The sequence below is a fragment of the Patella vulgata genome, chromosome 5 (assembly GCF_932274485.2).
Source record: "Patella vulgata chromosome 5, xgPatVulg1.2, whole genome shotgun sequence".
Taxonomy (NCBI): domain Eukaryota; kingdom Metazoa; phylum Mollusca; class Gastropoda; family Patellidae; genus Patella; species Patella vulgata.
The window spans coordinates 64,502,174-64,518,536 of NC_065883.2; the positions used below are offsets into that span (position 1 = coordinate 64,502,174).

The window sequence follows — 16,363 nt, forward strand, 5'->3', positions numbered from 1 at the left end:
ATTGATATGTATAATAATTGATTTTTGTAATAGGTTGTTATGTTAATTTAATGTCATTGTATATGTTTTTGAACTGCCATGTAGTTCCCCCCATTTTGTTTTGTTACTATGATTTTGACTAGTTTTCATTTGCGATCTGGATCGGACTAAACGTCGGCTACTTTTTGCTTGATAGGTATTTAAAACGGTTTAAAAGTATCAAAAGTATCCGTGTATCAGAAATGAACAGTACTCTTTCTGTACATTACTGATACACGGATACTTTTAAGCATGTATTGCGATTAAACAGGACAGTTTTATCAAAGGTGATTAAACAGAACAGTTTTATCAAAGGTTACCAGTGGCAACGAGTAGAAGTGGGATGTAATAGCTAGTAGTCTTATCTTAGTTCCAAAATGACTTATGTTTTTGTACTTGTACTTTAAATGTGTGTAAATTAACCATGTTTCAGGATTTATTAGGGCTATGTGAACAGAAAAGAGGGAAAGATAACAAAGCTATCATTGCCTCTAATATTATGTATGTTGTTGGCCAATATCCACGATTCTTACGAGCTCATTGGAGATTCTTAAAAACAGTTGTCAACAAATTATTTGAGTTTATGCATGGTAAGTTGAATATAAGAAAAATTATATAATCACAAGCCTTCTTTGTAGTTAGTTACTTCTCAATTTATATTATCTTTTTATCTTTGCATGCTTAGACAAAATGAGATAAGTTTTGAATTTTAATTTTAAATGGTCACTCTAAAACTAAAACATCTGTGATACTGAGTAAATTATTATTGCTGTAAAAACATTTTTTGGTAGAATCACAAAATTCTGTTATCATTAAAAGCTTGTCTCATATTTGTTAATCTGTCTGGAATGTCAGTTTTTAAAGATCTATTCCTTTAATGATTGGAATCGTAACTAATTTATACGCTATCCACCATCAAAAAACTTGTATCATAGCTCAAAGAGTCTCACATGAAAGCGATAAAAGAACACTAATTGTCAAAATATGGCACTGTTTTTATTATAAATCAGGGGTTTCATATAATAAAGTTGTTCATAAACTTGATATTTCAAGTAAAAAGGTTTTAATGCAGTATTACTTTATGTCAAGCTTTTAAAATTTACTAGGAATTTAATTCAGATAATACTTGTGGTGGTCCAATAAAATTATACACGAAGGAATGTTTTTTAATAACATAGGTGTCAAAAGAAATTCTGCAACTTCTTTTTCATCCTATTGAAAAAAAAAAAAATAAGATGTTTTTGCGTTTACTAAAAATTCTGGTTAAAAACTGTTATAATTCCACATATCTTCATAAATTTCTTACACGAACCATTAAAGATTCCATCGATTTTGATTGCTCATAAAAGATAAAATATTATTAATGGTCCAGGGCAAGTCTCTTGGGTCTGAAGATGTCTTTATCACTCAAAAATTTATCTTTTGTATAGTGTGTGAGCCTAATGGAGTTAAAAGCTTAGATTAGCCAAGGCATGACGGTTTTCATGCAGGGTCTTTACGAGTCTTTCTTGGGAGTTTATTTTTAAAGAAGTTAATTGGTGGTTGTTATTAGGCTACACAAAATAAATGTCTTGTTTCTCGGGCAACTGACAGCTGAAACTGTAGGGGGGGGGGGGCGGTTTATTTTTTTTTTTACCTCATTTCTGGCTAGAGGATGGTGCAAAATAAAATTTGGCTATTGTTGAAAATTGTTGGGGCGGGAGGGCGGCCTTGTATTTTTTTTTTTTTTTTTAATGAGAAAGTCATTACTTGTCTACGGTTTTGCTTTCAGTTATATATTAAACATACTTAGAACATAAACCCAAAAATCAGAACACTGAACACTGACTGAAAGGAAAATAATTATCCATATTTAATTAACGTATTGTACTAGCTTACTAATGGTAATGGTGACAACCATAATTGAAATTGGTTTAAAATAAAATTCCTTACGACTATTAATAGCCGTCCATAATAACGACAATATTTTAAAGAGTAAGCCTCTGACAGCATGTGTATCAAAAATAATCATCACGATAAACGACACTTCGATCTAAATCTAGTATCGCTGGTTTATAATGATTGACCTAATTCCAACCCATGCATTTCACGTGTCATCGGGATTCGTGAAATGACTGTTTCTCAGGTTATTCGGTGTGTTTCTCAGGATATTCGGTGTTCTATCTGGGGTTTATATCGAATGACTATTGAAATTTAACTAACAACTCGTCAGTAAAACCATCAAATGTGTAATCCAATAATTATTTTCCGGATTATCAAAACTACCGTTAAATGTGCTAATGACCCAGATTCTGACTAAGGTATGGTGACTATCAATCATCGTATCGTATTCGTAGCCACAAGTTATAATAATTAACCTGTTCTACGATTCATTGTTTTATAAGTAGGATTTTTTCAAACATGGACCGACTGAAGCCGGCAATAATGAGCCGATTAAAATCGAATGATTGAAATACATTGCATTGTTGTCAATGACTTTCGGTGTTGAACACGAATCAAATTCTAGTTCACAAGGGGAGGTAATTAAAATCACGTGATACAAAAATGGAGGTTCTTTCGATATCAATAAAAAAGACCCGTAAATGAGCGTTTACATCTGAATCATTTTAATACATTTGAATGGATATTCACGTATGGGGCATGTAGATACATGCGGCATATATTTTTTATGACTTGCTTATCGATGTTCGGGCGGGCGTTACATATTTTTTATTTTTCATCAAGACTAATAAATAGGCCGCACGCGCAACCAATTTTGCGTGCGGGCGGTGCCCGAGAAACAACTTATTTTATTTGTGTTGCCTTATTAATAACTACTTATGGAAAGCACATTTGGATGGATATATCTTTCATATCTACAGTTAGTTGACCAATGAATGTTTCTTAATCGACAAAAAAATGATTAAAATAAGATCTGATGCACCAATTGAATTTCTGTAATTTGAAAAACCAATAGGCTACTTACTTGTTTATTATAATAAAGTGGCAGGCTTGATAACTACAGTTAAATATGCTAATTACATGGATCGTGAACTAAATAAGTCTCCATTCACCTTGTTGAATTTTACAAAGCTATAATGGTTAAACTGTCAAACTGGAAGTAAAATGGTTTACGATATAGTAAATGTATAGTGACCTGTATATTGTTACATCAGTCAGTTTATTCAAATATCTTGTCAATATACATTCTAAAATATCAACTAATGGATGGTTTTTTGAATAGTAGAATTTCTTTTAACATATTGGGTAGTTATTTTTTTTTTTTTTCTATTTTTTTTTTTTTATTTACTAAATGCTTCATTTGATTGGCAGGTTTCTAACCAACCATCCATTACCTTATGGGTGCTTGTGAAGACTGCAGTTTTTCTTGTGAAGTAAAAGTATATTTTTGTTTATTAATGGTAGTAGCTAAGACTACATCTTGTTATTTTGTATTTTAATATAAAATTTATAAATATGTATTTTGTTTCTTTACATTTTAATTACCATGCCACCCTCCTCTCCGTCTGGTCCTCGGAAATCCATATTCTGGTTTATACATGTAGTATGGTTGCCGCTTTAGATAAAAAAAAAAGATTTCCATGTCATGATTTCATATTGAAATTTTTGTTTATGAATTATGTTTGTTCAATGTTGAAGCATCCAATATTCTGTTGTCTGCCTTTATCATGGATTTACATAATTAACCAAATCAGTATCACAAGAAAAATAAACTCAGAAATATACACTGTAGATTTTATACATCCCAATAGTTAACAAATACCTTTTATTAGTGTGTATATTTGTCACTATCTTTTGTATTAACTGGTAAAAGGCGTCTTTGATTTAGAATGATATTATGTATAGAAAGTGGTTAATAAGTTATACAAAAGTAATCTATTGTTTAATAGGAGATAAATATGTTACTAAGTATATGATGTCAAAATACCTTGAGATGTCATTATTTCACATATTAAAAGTTGTCTCGATTTGGTTGAATTTTTAAAAAATTTATAAAAATAATTAATTAACCCTGTGAAAATACAAAAACAGATGAAGCAGACAATCGGTGGGTTTCACAAAGGTTATATTTTTAAATTGCTGCCTTAAAAATTAAGGCTAAAATTCAACAAGACATCACAAGGTGTTGTACATTGTATTTCTTAAATACACGTGATGTATATTAACTTGTTTATCTCCCTTTAGCTGTAATATTTGTCATTAGTAGCGGGGGGAACTGTCTAATTAAAACTGTACTAATATTTCGTTCTGTTTTATTTTGTCCGTGGTTTAATCAACTCTCTCTTACTCTATAAATACATTTCTTTTATAGGGCAGGGCCCTGTTTCACGAAATTTTAACTAAAGATAAAATCCAAATTTTAGTAGATACTACAATTTTGATTGACTAAGCACTAAAATCAATCTAATATTATCCAATCAAATTACTAAAATTTGGATTTTATCTTAGTTAAAATTTCGTGAAAAAGGCCCCCCAGGTTCAGTAATCTGAGGTTAACCTACCAATTAAAACCATGTCATAGAGAACACACTGTAAATTCTTTTAAAAGGTTTGCATTGTTCAGACATTAATTGACTGTTGAATCAAGGGTGAAGATACTACTATGTGGTTGTCACCATGCTTGTAACATGTCTTTGTCTGTACTCTGTAGATATAAATGGAATGACCATCTGAATAAACAAACGAAAAGAACATGTAGTTTTAATTAGATTGTCACTTAATTTTGGTATTAATCACTATTGAATATACAAACACTTTTGTTTATTGACTTCCATTTATTAATGGTTACGTCTTCATACTTTGTAATGAGCAAAGGCTTTAGTACTTTATTAATGATTATTCTAAACTAAGATCTAGTTAGTAGTGGCAAGTATTCTGACTAGTTAAATGTAGTTGTTAAATAATGAGGATTATTATCTACATTGATGTGATCTGTGAATGATTGTTTCAATGGTTACATACAGCATAAATGTGTTGTTTACAGAAAGCAATACATACACAACTAAAACCTGATGTGGATTTTCCAAATATTATTTCAGTTTTACTTACATTTTTTTAAATAACTATCTTACAGAAACTCATGATGGTGTACAAGACATGGCTTGTGATACATTTATTAAAATAGCACAGAAATGCCGTCGTCAGTTTGTACAGATACAGGTTGGAGAAGTTATGCCATTTATAGAAGATATATTAAATGGTATTAACACTATTATTTGTGATTTACAACCTCAACAGGTAAATATCTATATCTTATCATTTGTTAAACACATGCTTTATAATAAAGGAGGCGCGGTGGCTCAGTAAGTAAGATACTGGCTCGCTGTTTGCCCTTGTCAATGATGCAAGACAGAAGGCCTGGCAAGGACAGCGTCTATTTGTTTGGATGGGGCAAAAAACTATGGTTCTTTGTGTGCATATAAAAGAATGCTTGACAGTTGGAATTCAGTTGCTGTCCGTGCAAAATATCCTCATAAGACACTGTATGGCATTCATTCAGCTTTATAATAATACTGTCTTACTGTATCTAATAGTGAATAAATCATAATCCAGTTAAAATAATCATATTGACTTTTTACATGTTAACATTTTTAGTGTCCGTGAAAGAAATAGGCTTATGTGGATGAGTGGTCAAAGGCGTGGACTTTAGATCATAAGGTCTGTCATAGAGTCTGTTGTTGTATTTTCGGTCCCCAACTTGCATGTGGGAGAAATAGGGTCAACTGCCCAATATTTTGGGTTTTCAATGGGTTTCTCTCGTTTTCATCCGCTGTGCAAATCAATGATATAAATATATACCATATCTTAGTCCAAAAATGACTTAAGTTTGTGTTGAGTGGAAATTAAAGTCCATGTTTGAGCTTATGTTCTGTGTTGATCAGTTTCTCATATTCAACTGCGATTTTAAAAATATTCAGGATGGGCTGGCGGGGGGGTGTTGGATGGCCGAATGGTTAACGTGTGCGTGTTATATCGTGAGGTCTGTCATTGAGTCAACTGGTGCGGTTTCGATTCCCTGGTTGTACTTGACAAGGACTAGGGTTGCCTTTCCAACCTCTTCGGCTTTCTCCGGTTTCCTCCCACTGCTAAAAACACCTGCACACAAGCAAGTTATTGAAATAAAATTGAACCATATGTTAGTCCCCAAATGACCTAGTTTGTGTCAAGTGGACTTTAAAATCCTCAATTCTCTAAAAATATCTGACATCCAGTTCTATTTTAATCAATGGTTTTCTAGGTTCACACATTTTATGAAGCTGTAGGATTAATGATCAGTGCCCAGACAGAGCAAGCAGCACAAGAACACCTGATAGAAAGGTATATGTTGTTACCTAATCAGGTGTGGGATGGTATTATTAATCAAGCTACCCAGGTAAATATTATTTCTATTAAACAATGCTTGTACTGCATAAAGAAACAGGGATACATTGTCCGTACTGTACATATACTAGAAATAAAATACACATCCTCATACCAAAATTAAACAGGAGAGGACCAAACAATACTTAATGGTCAGTTCTGTGATATTAAAGATGCATTATGTAGGAGCCTGTCTTTGTTTTGGCTTCAAATATTATATAAACTATTATTTAGGCATAATGACAAGCCCATACTCAACTCGTATCTACAATAATGCTCTTATTGAAATGTCGGTCCGGTGTCCACAATTGCTTGTGGATGCTCTGGAGGCTATAGTTAATATCCAATTGATTCTAAATTTATACATTGTTTAAGGTCACAAGACGAAGAATCCTATTGATTTTCAGCAATTTCCGATAATTACTGCCAAAGTTATGGATGTATAAGGTTGATAGTGTCAACTGAACCTAGAATTGTCTAAAATTGATATATTATGTTATAACTGTACAGCACAGTGGACGCTTACAGCTGCCCCCCGGATGCATTCACTTTATTTGATATTACTTTACTTTTTGCATTGTCTATGTTGTGCTTTGTCCGCCAGTTTATCTTGTAGATTTTGTATTGCGTGTAGTGTTGTCCTGCACTTGCTATTAATTTACTTTCAGAATGTAAAATTATATAAAATTAGTAGTTTATTTACATTATTTCTGAAATTTATATTATATTATTTCAGAATGTAGAAGTGCTGAAGGATCCAGATGCAGTGAAACGACTGGGTAATATTTTAAAAACCAATGTCCGAGCATGTAAAGCTTTACAACATCCATATGTTGTCCAGGTATGTTCACATTCTATGTTATGTCTTGTTTTAATGCAGAATTACTTTGTCTAAATTTAGTGTATTGATATATTTCTGTGTCTTGTTTTTCTTGAAACTTCGCGGTGGATTGGTTAGTATCATCCTTGCCTGGCCCCTTGTCATTGGCGAAGGAAGAAAGGCCTGACTGGAAAAGTGTCTAAAGATCCCCAGACCGCTATTTAGGCAATATTATTCTCATAGCATACTGCATAGCATAGACCTGTCTTATTAGCTCTGATAGTGCAGAAAAGTAGGATGTTAAACCCAATTTCACTTCTTGAAATTTGTTGATTAGAACAAATTATCTCCCTGTAATGATGTAAGTTTATGACTGTAGATAAACTTTGTTGTATATTTGTATTTCTAGTTGGGAAGAATCTATCTGGATATGTTAAATGTTTATAAAGTAATGAGTGAAAATATCAGTAGTGCTATAGCTACAAATGGTGAAAGTGTTACCAAGCAACCATTAATACGAAGTATGAGAACAGTTAAAAAAGAAACATTAAAGTTAATATCGGGCTGGGTTAGCCGTTCTGCTGATCATCAGATGGTAAATACTGCCAATTTAATACATGGGGGGTTAAACCCCATTTCTCTCTCTCTCCAGTTACATTATCTTGTATTAAGAATATACTCCAATTACATATCTTGAATTAAGAATTACTCCAATAATATTACCTTAAATTACTCCTGAATGTCTTCATATGTTATCTTGAATAAAGAACAGGGCTGCCGATAACCAGTATTGCAGCGCAATTTGCGATACATATTTTGTCCATTGCTAATCAAAAATTAAAATTTAACGTTTTTGATTTGCAATAAGTGCGAATCATTAATTTATCCCCATTTCTCAACACTTTCAACGTGTATAAAACATCAAATAAATTTTATAAACAAAACTGAATTCTCCATGTGACATTTTCTTCTCGAACTACCCAACCAGACTCAATTCATTATACTATATAATACAGGGACAAAACTCTATCAATTGGGACTTTTAAACCGGAAATAGGGAATCAAGTAGTACCACTCATGTTGCGAGACATGTCAATTTCGAGTAATTATATCAGTATTCAATTGAAAAAAATTAATTCAGCGTATCCCCCGCCCCACGTATTGTAAATGAAATTTAAATACGTATAAACGTATTGTAAAATGAGAAATAAAGTAACAATTCCCATAAAATATTATTGTTTATATTGCTCGCGTCTAGTTAATCAAGATTGACCGATTGAACAAAATTAGTAACACACGATAAAAAGCAGACGGAATTGTTTTCTAACGAAGAAATAAAAATTAAAATGAGTGGGACTTCGGAAGCCACTGCCAAGAATTGGCTTCAGACATAAGGCCTAATCAAAGTCTACATTCAGAAATGTTTAAAGCTACCTGTAGAAGTGCTAAAATTCTAAAAAAATCTTAAGAATGAAATCTAATCATTTGTTATAAATTAAAATAATATTGTTATTTAAGTGTTTTATGTTGAAACTGAAAAACTGCTAATCAATTTTTAAATTTGGTAATCAAACTTCGCAGAATTAGGTGTTTTATGTTAAAACTGAAAAACTGCTAATCAATTTTCAAATTTGGCAAAATTAGGTGTTTTATGTTGAAACTGAAACTGCTGATCAATTTTTAAATTTGCTAATTTGCTAATCAATTTTTAAATTTGCTAATCAAATTTGGCAAAATTGGACTTTTTGATTACAAGTGCTGCTAATCATCTGTGAAAAATTACCGACAGCCCTGATTAAGAATCTACTCCTGAATTACCTCAGTGTTTTATCTTAGAATTAAGGATCTACTCTTGTTATATTTTCACGAGTTAAGAATCCATTATCAAGATAGAATCCAATTATCAAGATAGAATCAATGTGTATTAGTATTTTTATGTTTGCCTTTTATTTGTTACAGGTTGCTGAGAATTTTATTCCACCATTATTAGATGCAGTGTTGTTAGATTATCAGAGAAATGTACCTGCTGCTCGAGAACCAGAAGTTTTAAGTACCATGGCCACAATAGTCGATAGACTAGAGGTAACATTGAACTCTTCTCTTTCCTTTCTATATAAATTTCATCTGGGTATCTTAACAGATCCTTAGAGAAACTTAACAGCTTATAATACTGTCTTGTACATGTAAGCCACTGTTTTCTGCAGGCTTTGAAAGAATCTATTTCTGTTTCATTATTGTGAAATGGAGGCTTTTAGAAATGTAATTTTTAGTTCTTGAATTTATAGTTCACCAGACAATTTGAGTATGGATGAAATAATTTGTATTTCATCTATAATAATGTTCTGGAAGATCAATAACTTTATCAATTCAGAAATGATTATAGTATTGTAATCATTTCTCACTTATAAAGTTACAAAAAACAAAATAGTACACAGTTTCTATTGAAGTATTCTATGTCCAGTTATTCTGCACAATAAAAAGAGAAAAGGGGTCTATAATGTTGTGAGTTGGGTTTCATGTGTCTATAAAATGTATTGTATTTATCTTACAGAACCACATAACAAAAGACATACCACAGATATTTGATGCTGTGTTTGAGTGTACATTAACAATGATAAATAAGGTATATATCTACTGTTTATTCTTAATACTGGTATTATTGAAAATCATAAACCAATCCAAATATTGCCCTTATCAATATAAGCTATACAATTTTAATGGTACCTTTCTCATAATGTGGGATTGGGGTGATTGGTTTAACTTGTGGGCTTTAGATCATAAGATCTGTCATTGAGTCAAGTGGCATGGTTTTAATTTCCCGCTTGTACATGACGAGGAGTAGGGTCGCCTGTCCAACCTTAGGGATTTCCTCAGTCCTGCTGTTTTGCACAAGCGAATAACCCAGTTTATGTTGAGTTTTAAACACAAAAAAACTATCTTTTCCCATAATGGGTAGCCACAGTGGTTCAGTGAGTATGACTTGCTCACTAATCAGATGATCCCAGGTTCCATCTCAGTGTTTGCCAAGAAAGTTTCTCTGAGTTTTCCAGCCCAATTTCATATTGTAAATGGTGCTGGACAAAAGGTACGTTACTGAAAACATTTACCTCATAGCACATTGAATGTAATTAATGGCGACACGAAGCATAAAATCAAGCTTTATAATAATTTATGGTTGATAATATTCTGCAATGTTCTGTTAAATAGAGACTTATGATCTTTTGTGTATTTTGTAGGATTTTGAAGAATATCCAGAACATAGAACCAATTTCTTTTTATTGCTAAAAGCTGTCAATTCACATTGTTTCCAAGGTACTGTTTATTCATTATTCACCGTATTATTATTAATAGCAAACTTTGATTTATTTGGGATTACAAACCAATATCATTCAGTAAAACTTCGAACTGAAGAATGTCAAGATTTGTTTAGTCATGTGTTTGGAATACAATTACTATTTAGTACTTAGCTATGTATCAATTAAGCTTCTCTAGTCTTGCTATAGGTTATAATAATAACGGTAATTGTATTCCATAGAATTATGTCCAGGTCAGTTACAAAATGGCACTGATACAATTTTATATAGCAATGTCTCCAATATACCTTTGTATTTGCAAATGGAAAGTGTTACGAACTGATCTAAATAATTAAATCCACACTACTTCACATGTGACAAAATCTACTATAATTTATATTGTTCATTCTACATTTACAAGAAATAGTTTAATTGTTTTGTATGTTTATATTTTTCAGCTTTGTTGAATATCCCAGCAGCACAATTCAAACTGGTGCTTGATTCAATTATCTGGGCGTTTAAACACACCATGCGTAACGTGGCCGATACAGGATTAGATATTCTCTATGTATTATTACAAAGTATTGCTAAACATGAGGCAGCTGCACAAAGTTTTTATCAAACATATTTTACAGAAATATTACAACATCTATTTTCTGTTGTGACAGATAGTTCTCATACAGCAGGTTAGTTTTATATAAACAGCATTTCTCCTGAATGCTTGCAGAATTTTATTACATAACAAAAATATTGTTGAATAAAAAGTTTCAATTTCTTAAAGCCAGAATGAGATGAATGGTCATGTTTGGTTCATTAACCGTTAACCGGTCTGCATAATTTTTAGAATTTCAACCACTTTGCCAGTCTTTAACTTTCTCGACATTAAAAAATTACGTTTTTTGTCAAAAAATGTTGAACAAAGACATGTTTTCTCAATGCCTTTGACAAGACAAGTTCCAGTCTGACACGCATGTGTGGCCATATTAATTAAATGCGGCTTATAAGAAAGGTCCTTACGGTGGTTGACTTCTGTCGACCGTGACCACTTAGCTGTATAACGTTATGGTGACTATAGTCGACAAAGACCGGTTAAGGGTTAATCTGTGGTTCAGAAGACTGTAAATATATTCTAATGACAATCATTAATAACAAAAACATTTAAATTTATTCACTTATTAATTTATGCAGATCAATAATGATTTACCAACCAGTTTAATTTAAGCTCCAATGCCACCGTACCCTATGAATATAATGTAAACACAAAACAACAAGATATGTTTGTACTCCTCCTTTAACTGTAAAAAAAAGGCTGATCTGTTTTAAAAATACCTTTAAATGAATGGCATTTTGTGATATTTTTCTTTAGCCCAAATTTTTATTTATGCCGTGACCAATGGCACCACATCAAGTTAGATGTATATTTATTTTTCAGGTTTAACCATGCAGGCTACAATTTTAGCATACATGTTCAGCACATTAGAAAGTGATAAAATAACAATAGCACTTGGCGGTGCCAGCAGTAATTCAATCCAAAATGTTACATTTGTCCAGCAGTTTCTTCTCAATTTACTCAAAACTGCTTTCCCACATCTAAATGAGTAAGTAATGGTTTGTATGTATACATCTATAGCAAATTTATATGGAAGAAAAGGTATGCACAGCTGTACCCTCATCCAGAGGGTCCTTGGATATATACATTTTTTGTGCAGGACGGAGGACCTGACAAGGACAGCTGTCCAGTCGTTCGGATGTGTATACATTGGTGTGCACATAAAAGTTCCCTTGGCAGTTGGAATTCGATAAAAGATGGTCCTCGGATATATACATTTTTTGTGCAGGACGGAGGACCTGACAAGGACATCTGTCTAGTCGTTCGGATGTGTATACATTGGTGTGCACATAAAAGTTCCCTTGGCAGTTGGAATCGATAAAAGAGTAAGCCATAGTGCTGCTACCCGTATAAATTTTCCTCATAGCACACTGCATGGCGTATACCAGTTTTCATTTGCCCAGTCGGAGCAGAATAGTAGGATGTTAAACCCCATTTCATTTATACATTTTTATTGTACAATTTGTTTTTTTAAAAAAGATATTTCAGACAATTACCTCCAGCATTATAATTACAAGTTAGATCAAAAGGTGTTAACAATTTTGTAGTACTAATTTAAAAAAACAATTTTTTTTTTAATTTTTCAGATCACAAATTGAAATTTTCATTAAAGGTCTATTCAGTTTTGATAGAGACTTTGCGGCTTTCAAGGAACATTTACGAGATTTCTTGGTTCAGATCAGGGTACGTCGAATCCTTATTTGTAACTTTCGTTTTCTGTTTATGTAATAGAGAACAATACTGACGAATATCGTTGTCTTGTGAAATGCAATACAGCTTAAAATTGAGCTTGCCTACATAATGAAAGGAATCCAATGCAGTGAGTTCAGATTGTCACCACTGGCAGAAGGATTTGAAAATATTGCAAATAAAATATGGATGTTCAATGTATTTATTTTATATTTCAAAATAAAATCTGTGCAAATTATGGATGTCGGGAATATTTAGTTTATTTTTCTCCATTGTAGGAATTTGCTGGTGAAGATTTGAGTGATTTGTTTTTAGAAGAAAGAGAAGGAGCAATCCGACAGGCACAAGATGAAAAACGTAAAGTTCAGCTGTCTGTACCTGGTATTTTGGGACCACACGAACTTCAGGAAGATATGCAGGATGACTAGTTCACATCAAGATATCTTAAGAAAAGAAATGAGATATTTTCAAATCAAAATCTAGATTAATCAATCATTCGAAACATGACAGAGAATAGAGGATATTATCACATTAGTTATAAAATAGTGTACAACAGTGCTAAAAATCAACTTATGCTGAAATGATAATCTGTGAACAGTTACCATCTACGTTTATAGTATCATGGAAGTGTCAGCTGATATCAAAATAGAGAATCAAGTTAGAATTCCTGTATACTATAGAAACAATAAAGACTGGGTTAGGTGTGTTGACTGGTCCTACTAGATTGTGATAAATCATTGAATCATGTCCTAGGGATTTGTGTAATGTGTAAGGAGGATGTGAAAGCGAGACATAAGAGATAGATTGATTGTATATATTCTGTGTTTATATTGTACGTACAAGTCGATGTTATTATGTACATTTAATGTATACTACAGACGATGGGGTAATGAGTTACCATAGCAACAATCATTTATTTCAAGTTCATATTGGACCAACATTTATCGTGGTAGTGAAGTTGGCAATGGTTACACTAAATGAGAAAATGGACAGGACTTAATCTTGCCTTGTTTTAGAGCCAAGAAGTGAGAGAGTCTACCACCACAATGTTGTACTGAATAAATGATATTTTTTCCTTATCAGGAATGAAAATTATGTTTTTGTTAAAATTGTCATTTTACATGAAAGATATTTATTTCATCTTCCAGTCATTGTTTTTATGTATAGAAATATCATCTGTTTGTCTTATTACATTGTTTGACAATGCATGAAGCTTATTATGTATGTTGAATTATAACATTTCAAAAATGGATGTTAAGGGCACACTGCAGTAATTATCACTTTTACCAAAATTGAAATGGCAATCAACCATTGAATAAAGATTGGATGAAATAAAGAGTTTTGATCGGGTCATAATCACCAAAAAAAAAAAATAAGAAACTAAAATATTTTTGAAAATGCATACATTTCAGTGGACAAGAGCTAAAGTCTTGACCAATGAACAGGTAGCATTCCCAAAATATTTTTGTTTTTTTGATCACCAGTTTTTTTGGGGGGGTATGTTTGTTTTGTTTGTTTTTTTGTAAAGTAAATTCTTGGAATTACTTATTTCACTTCATTTTCTTTCTGATAACCAGTACCACTTCATTAAAGTCTGATTAAGATGATTGTGCCTTTAAACTCTATTTTTGTTTTTTATTTATAAGTTCTGTTGTCATTTGTTACATGACAGAAGGTTGTAAAAAGTTAACTTTGATGGATCTTTTATATAAAGATTAATATAATCTTTTTGTGGACTAATTTTTTCTTGTGGGGAGTGATAATAATATATTTTACCATTTGGTAATATTATTGTTTTTGTGTAATTATGACATGTATAATAACAATTAGATGCTAGAATTTCTGTTATTTAGGGTCTAGGGAGTCACTTTCCAACTGCTTTTTTAAAAGGATTGAGCTGTCAGCGCAGATGCAGTTTTTTTGTTGTACTAAATAGCTTTGTGCACATTGCATTAAAATCTGTTATTGACCTCAAGGGTTGAGAGATTTATTTCTTGTTTTGTTGACAACACAGTGAAAGACATGAACTTAATGTTTAGAGATCCCTGATCTCTTGTGTTCCTGAAGCAAAATACTTTATGGATTAAATGATAAATTTATTGTTAGAAAAGCTAGTTTCTGATAATAATTTTTTTTGACACAATGCTTACGTATTACAAAGTAAAAATATTACATAGAATATTTAGTATATATCTGAATGGGATTAAATACTCAATTATTAACATAATTCTGTAATCACTAATGGAAAACAAGTCTTTTTAGCATATAAAATGTTAAGTTGCCTTAAATATGAAATTAAGAAAAGGTATTCTTGTTAAAACTGATTATAAGTAAGCCTACAAATAATCATGTATATTTTTTAAATTTATACAAATTTCTTCTAATTAACATTTTGAACATTCAAAATTATCAATCATTTATTTAAAATAGAAACCAAATCATAAGATTGTCCATTTGGATGTTCATTGGAATACATATTTGTTACCGAGCCTAGATAACTGTGAATCTCTGAAATATTTGTTTTCACCAAATTATGTAGTACTGTGCAAAGTATTAACTGTAAATATATATTTTGTCCTTTTGTGTATTTTTATTTGCCAAGTTTGATAATGCAGCAGTTATGACATCTATTTGATTAAAATTTGACCTTGTTTGAGTTAATTTCCATTTATCGCTAAAATCATTTTAATGTAATGCATAGTCCAAAATTATTCTTGAAAATCAAGTAAATTTGATGACTAATAAAAAGTTTCCAAAATTTTAATGTTTTTTGGGTTTTTTTAAAGTTTACTTGTGTGATGTGGCATAATGAGAAGACAGTTACAAAAGGTATAAAATGAAATGGAGTTTAATGTCCTACTATTCTGCACCAATTAGCATGCTATGAGGGAAAATTTGTTGCTGGCAGTGGCACTATGGCCGTCTGTCATGGGTTCTGTAGTGTACATGGGACCTACCTTTTTGGTCTCATCTAAGCCTTTAAACGCTGCTCCTTGCCAGATCCTTCCCTCCTGCACCACTGACAAGGGGAAACCATGCAAGAAATTGTGAAATTTCTCTGGTTTGCTTGCCAGTGCCCTACACACTGAGCCACATCAGCTCCAGAGAAGATATAAAGGTTTTCTTGTTAAATAACCAGAAAGCAATTGACGGGTGCTATACACAAATACTGAATTATCTTGTCTACAGTGTGACCCCAGTTCAGTTTGCTGGTAATACAGAATTAGCAAGTGTGAAATAAATGCCTGCATACAAGTTAGAAATATTTTGGCTTTGCAATTGGGTTATTCAAATGTGCATTTATTCATTTTGATTACATGTCTATATAGCTTTAAAGTTGGTGTTACAAGCCAACAGTGAGGCTGATGACCCCTGCCAAAATCCCAAAACAAATCGATGACACATATTGATTAATTGCACATATATCAATTTCAAAAGTATTGAGCAGTCAAACTGATTATCTATAGTTAATCTAAGCTTAAAATGTTCACGATCAAACTCAGTCGAAAATTTGAAGTACCTTGTAGTGAAACTATACACCACTAAGTTTCATCAGTTAGAATTAAAGTTATC

At 32.0% G+C, this 16,363-nt stretch overlaps 1 protein-coding gene across 2 annotated transcripts in view; it reads left to right on the plus strand.

Annotated features, from left to right (window-relative positions):
• The window catches only part of LOC126821371 (exportin-1), a 26,546-nt gene extending 10,992 nt beyond the window's left edge, over window positions 1-15,554 (plus strand). For both annotated transcript variants that reach the window (XM_056100848.1, XM_056100847.1), the window contains exons 15-26: window positions 452-608; window positions 5,093-5,256; window positions 6,257-6,391; window positions 7,115-7,219; window positions 7,608-7,793; window positions 9,158-9,280; window positions 9,750-9,821; window positions 10,435-10,510; window positions 10,950-11,177; window positions 11,924-12,089; window positions 12,688-12,784; window positions 13,069-15,554. In XM_056100848.1, coding sequence (XP_055956823.1) covers window positions 452-608; window positions 5,093-5,256; window positions 6,257-6,391; window positions 7,115-7,219; window positions 7,608-7,793; window positions 9,158-9,280; window positions 9,750-9,821; window positions 10,435-10,510; window positions 10,950-11,177; window positions 11,924-12,089; window positions 12,688-12,784; window positions 13,069-13,218 — 1,659 coding nt within the window. In that variant the 3' untranslated portion in view covers window positions 13,219-15,554. The remainder of the gene's footprint in view (window positions 1-451; window positions 609-5,092; window positions 5,257-6,256; window positions 6,392-7,114; window positions 7,220-7,607; window positions 7,794-9,157; window positions 9,281-9,749; window positions 9,822-10,434; window positions 10,511-10,949; window positions 11,178-11,923; window positions 12,090-12,687; window positions 12,785-13,068) is intronic.
• Window positions 15,555-16,363: the final 809 nt, after the last annotated feature.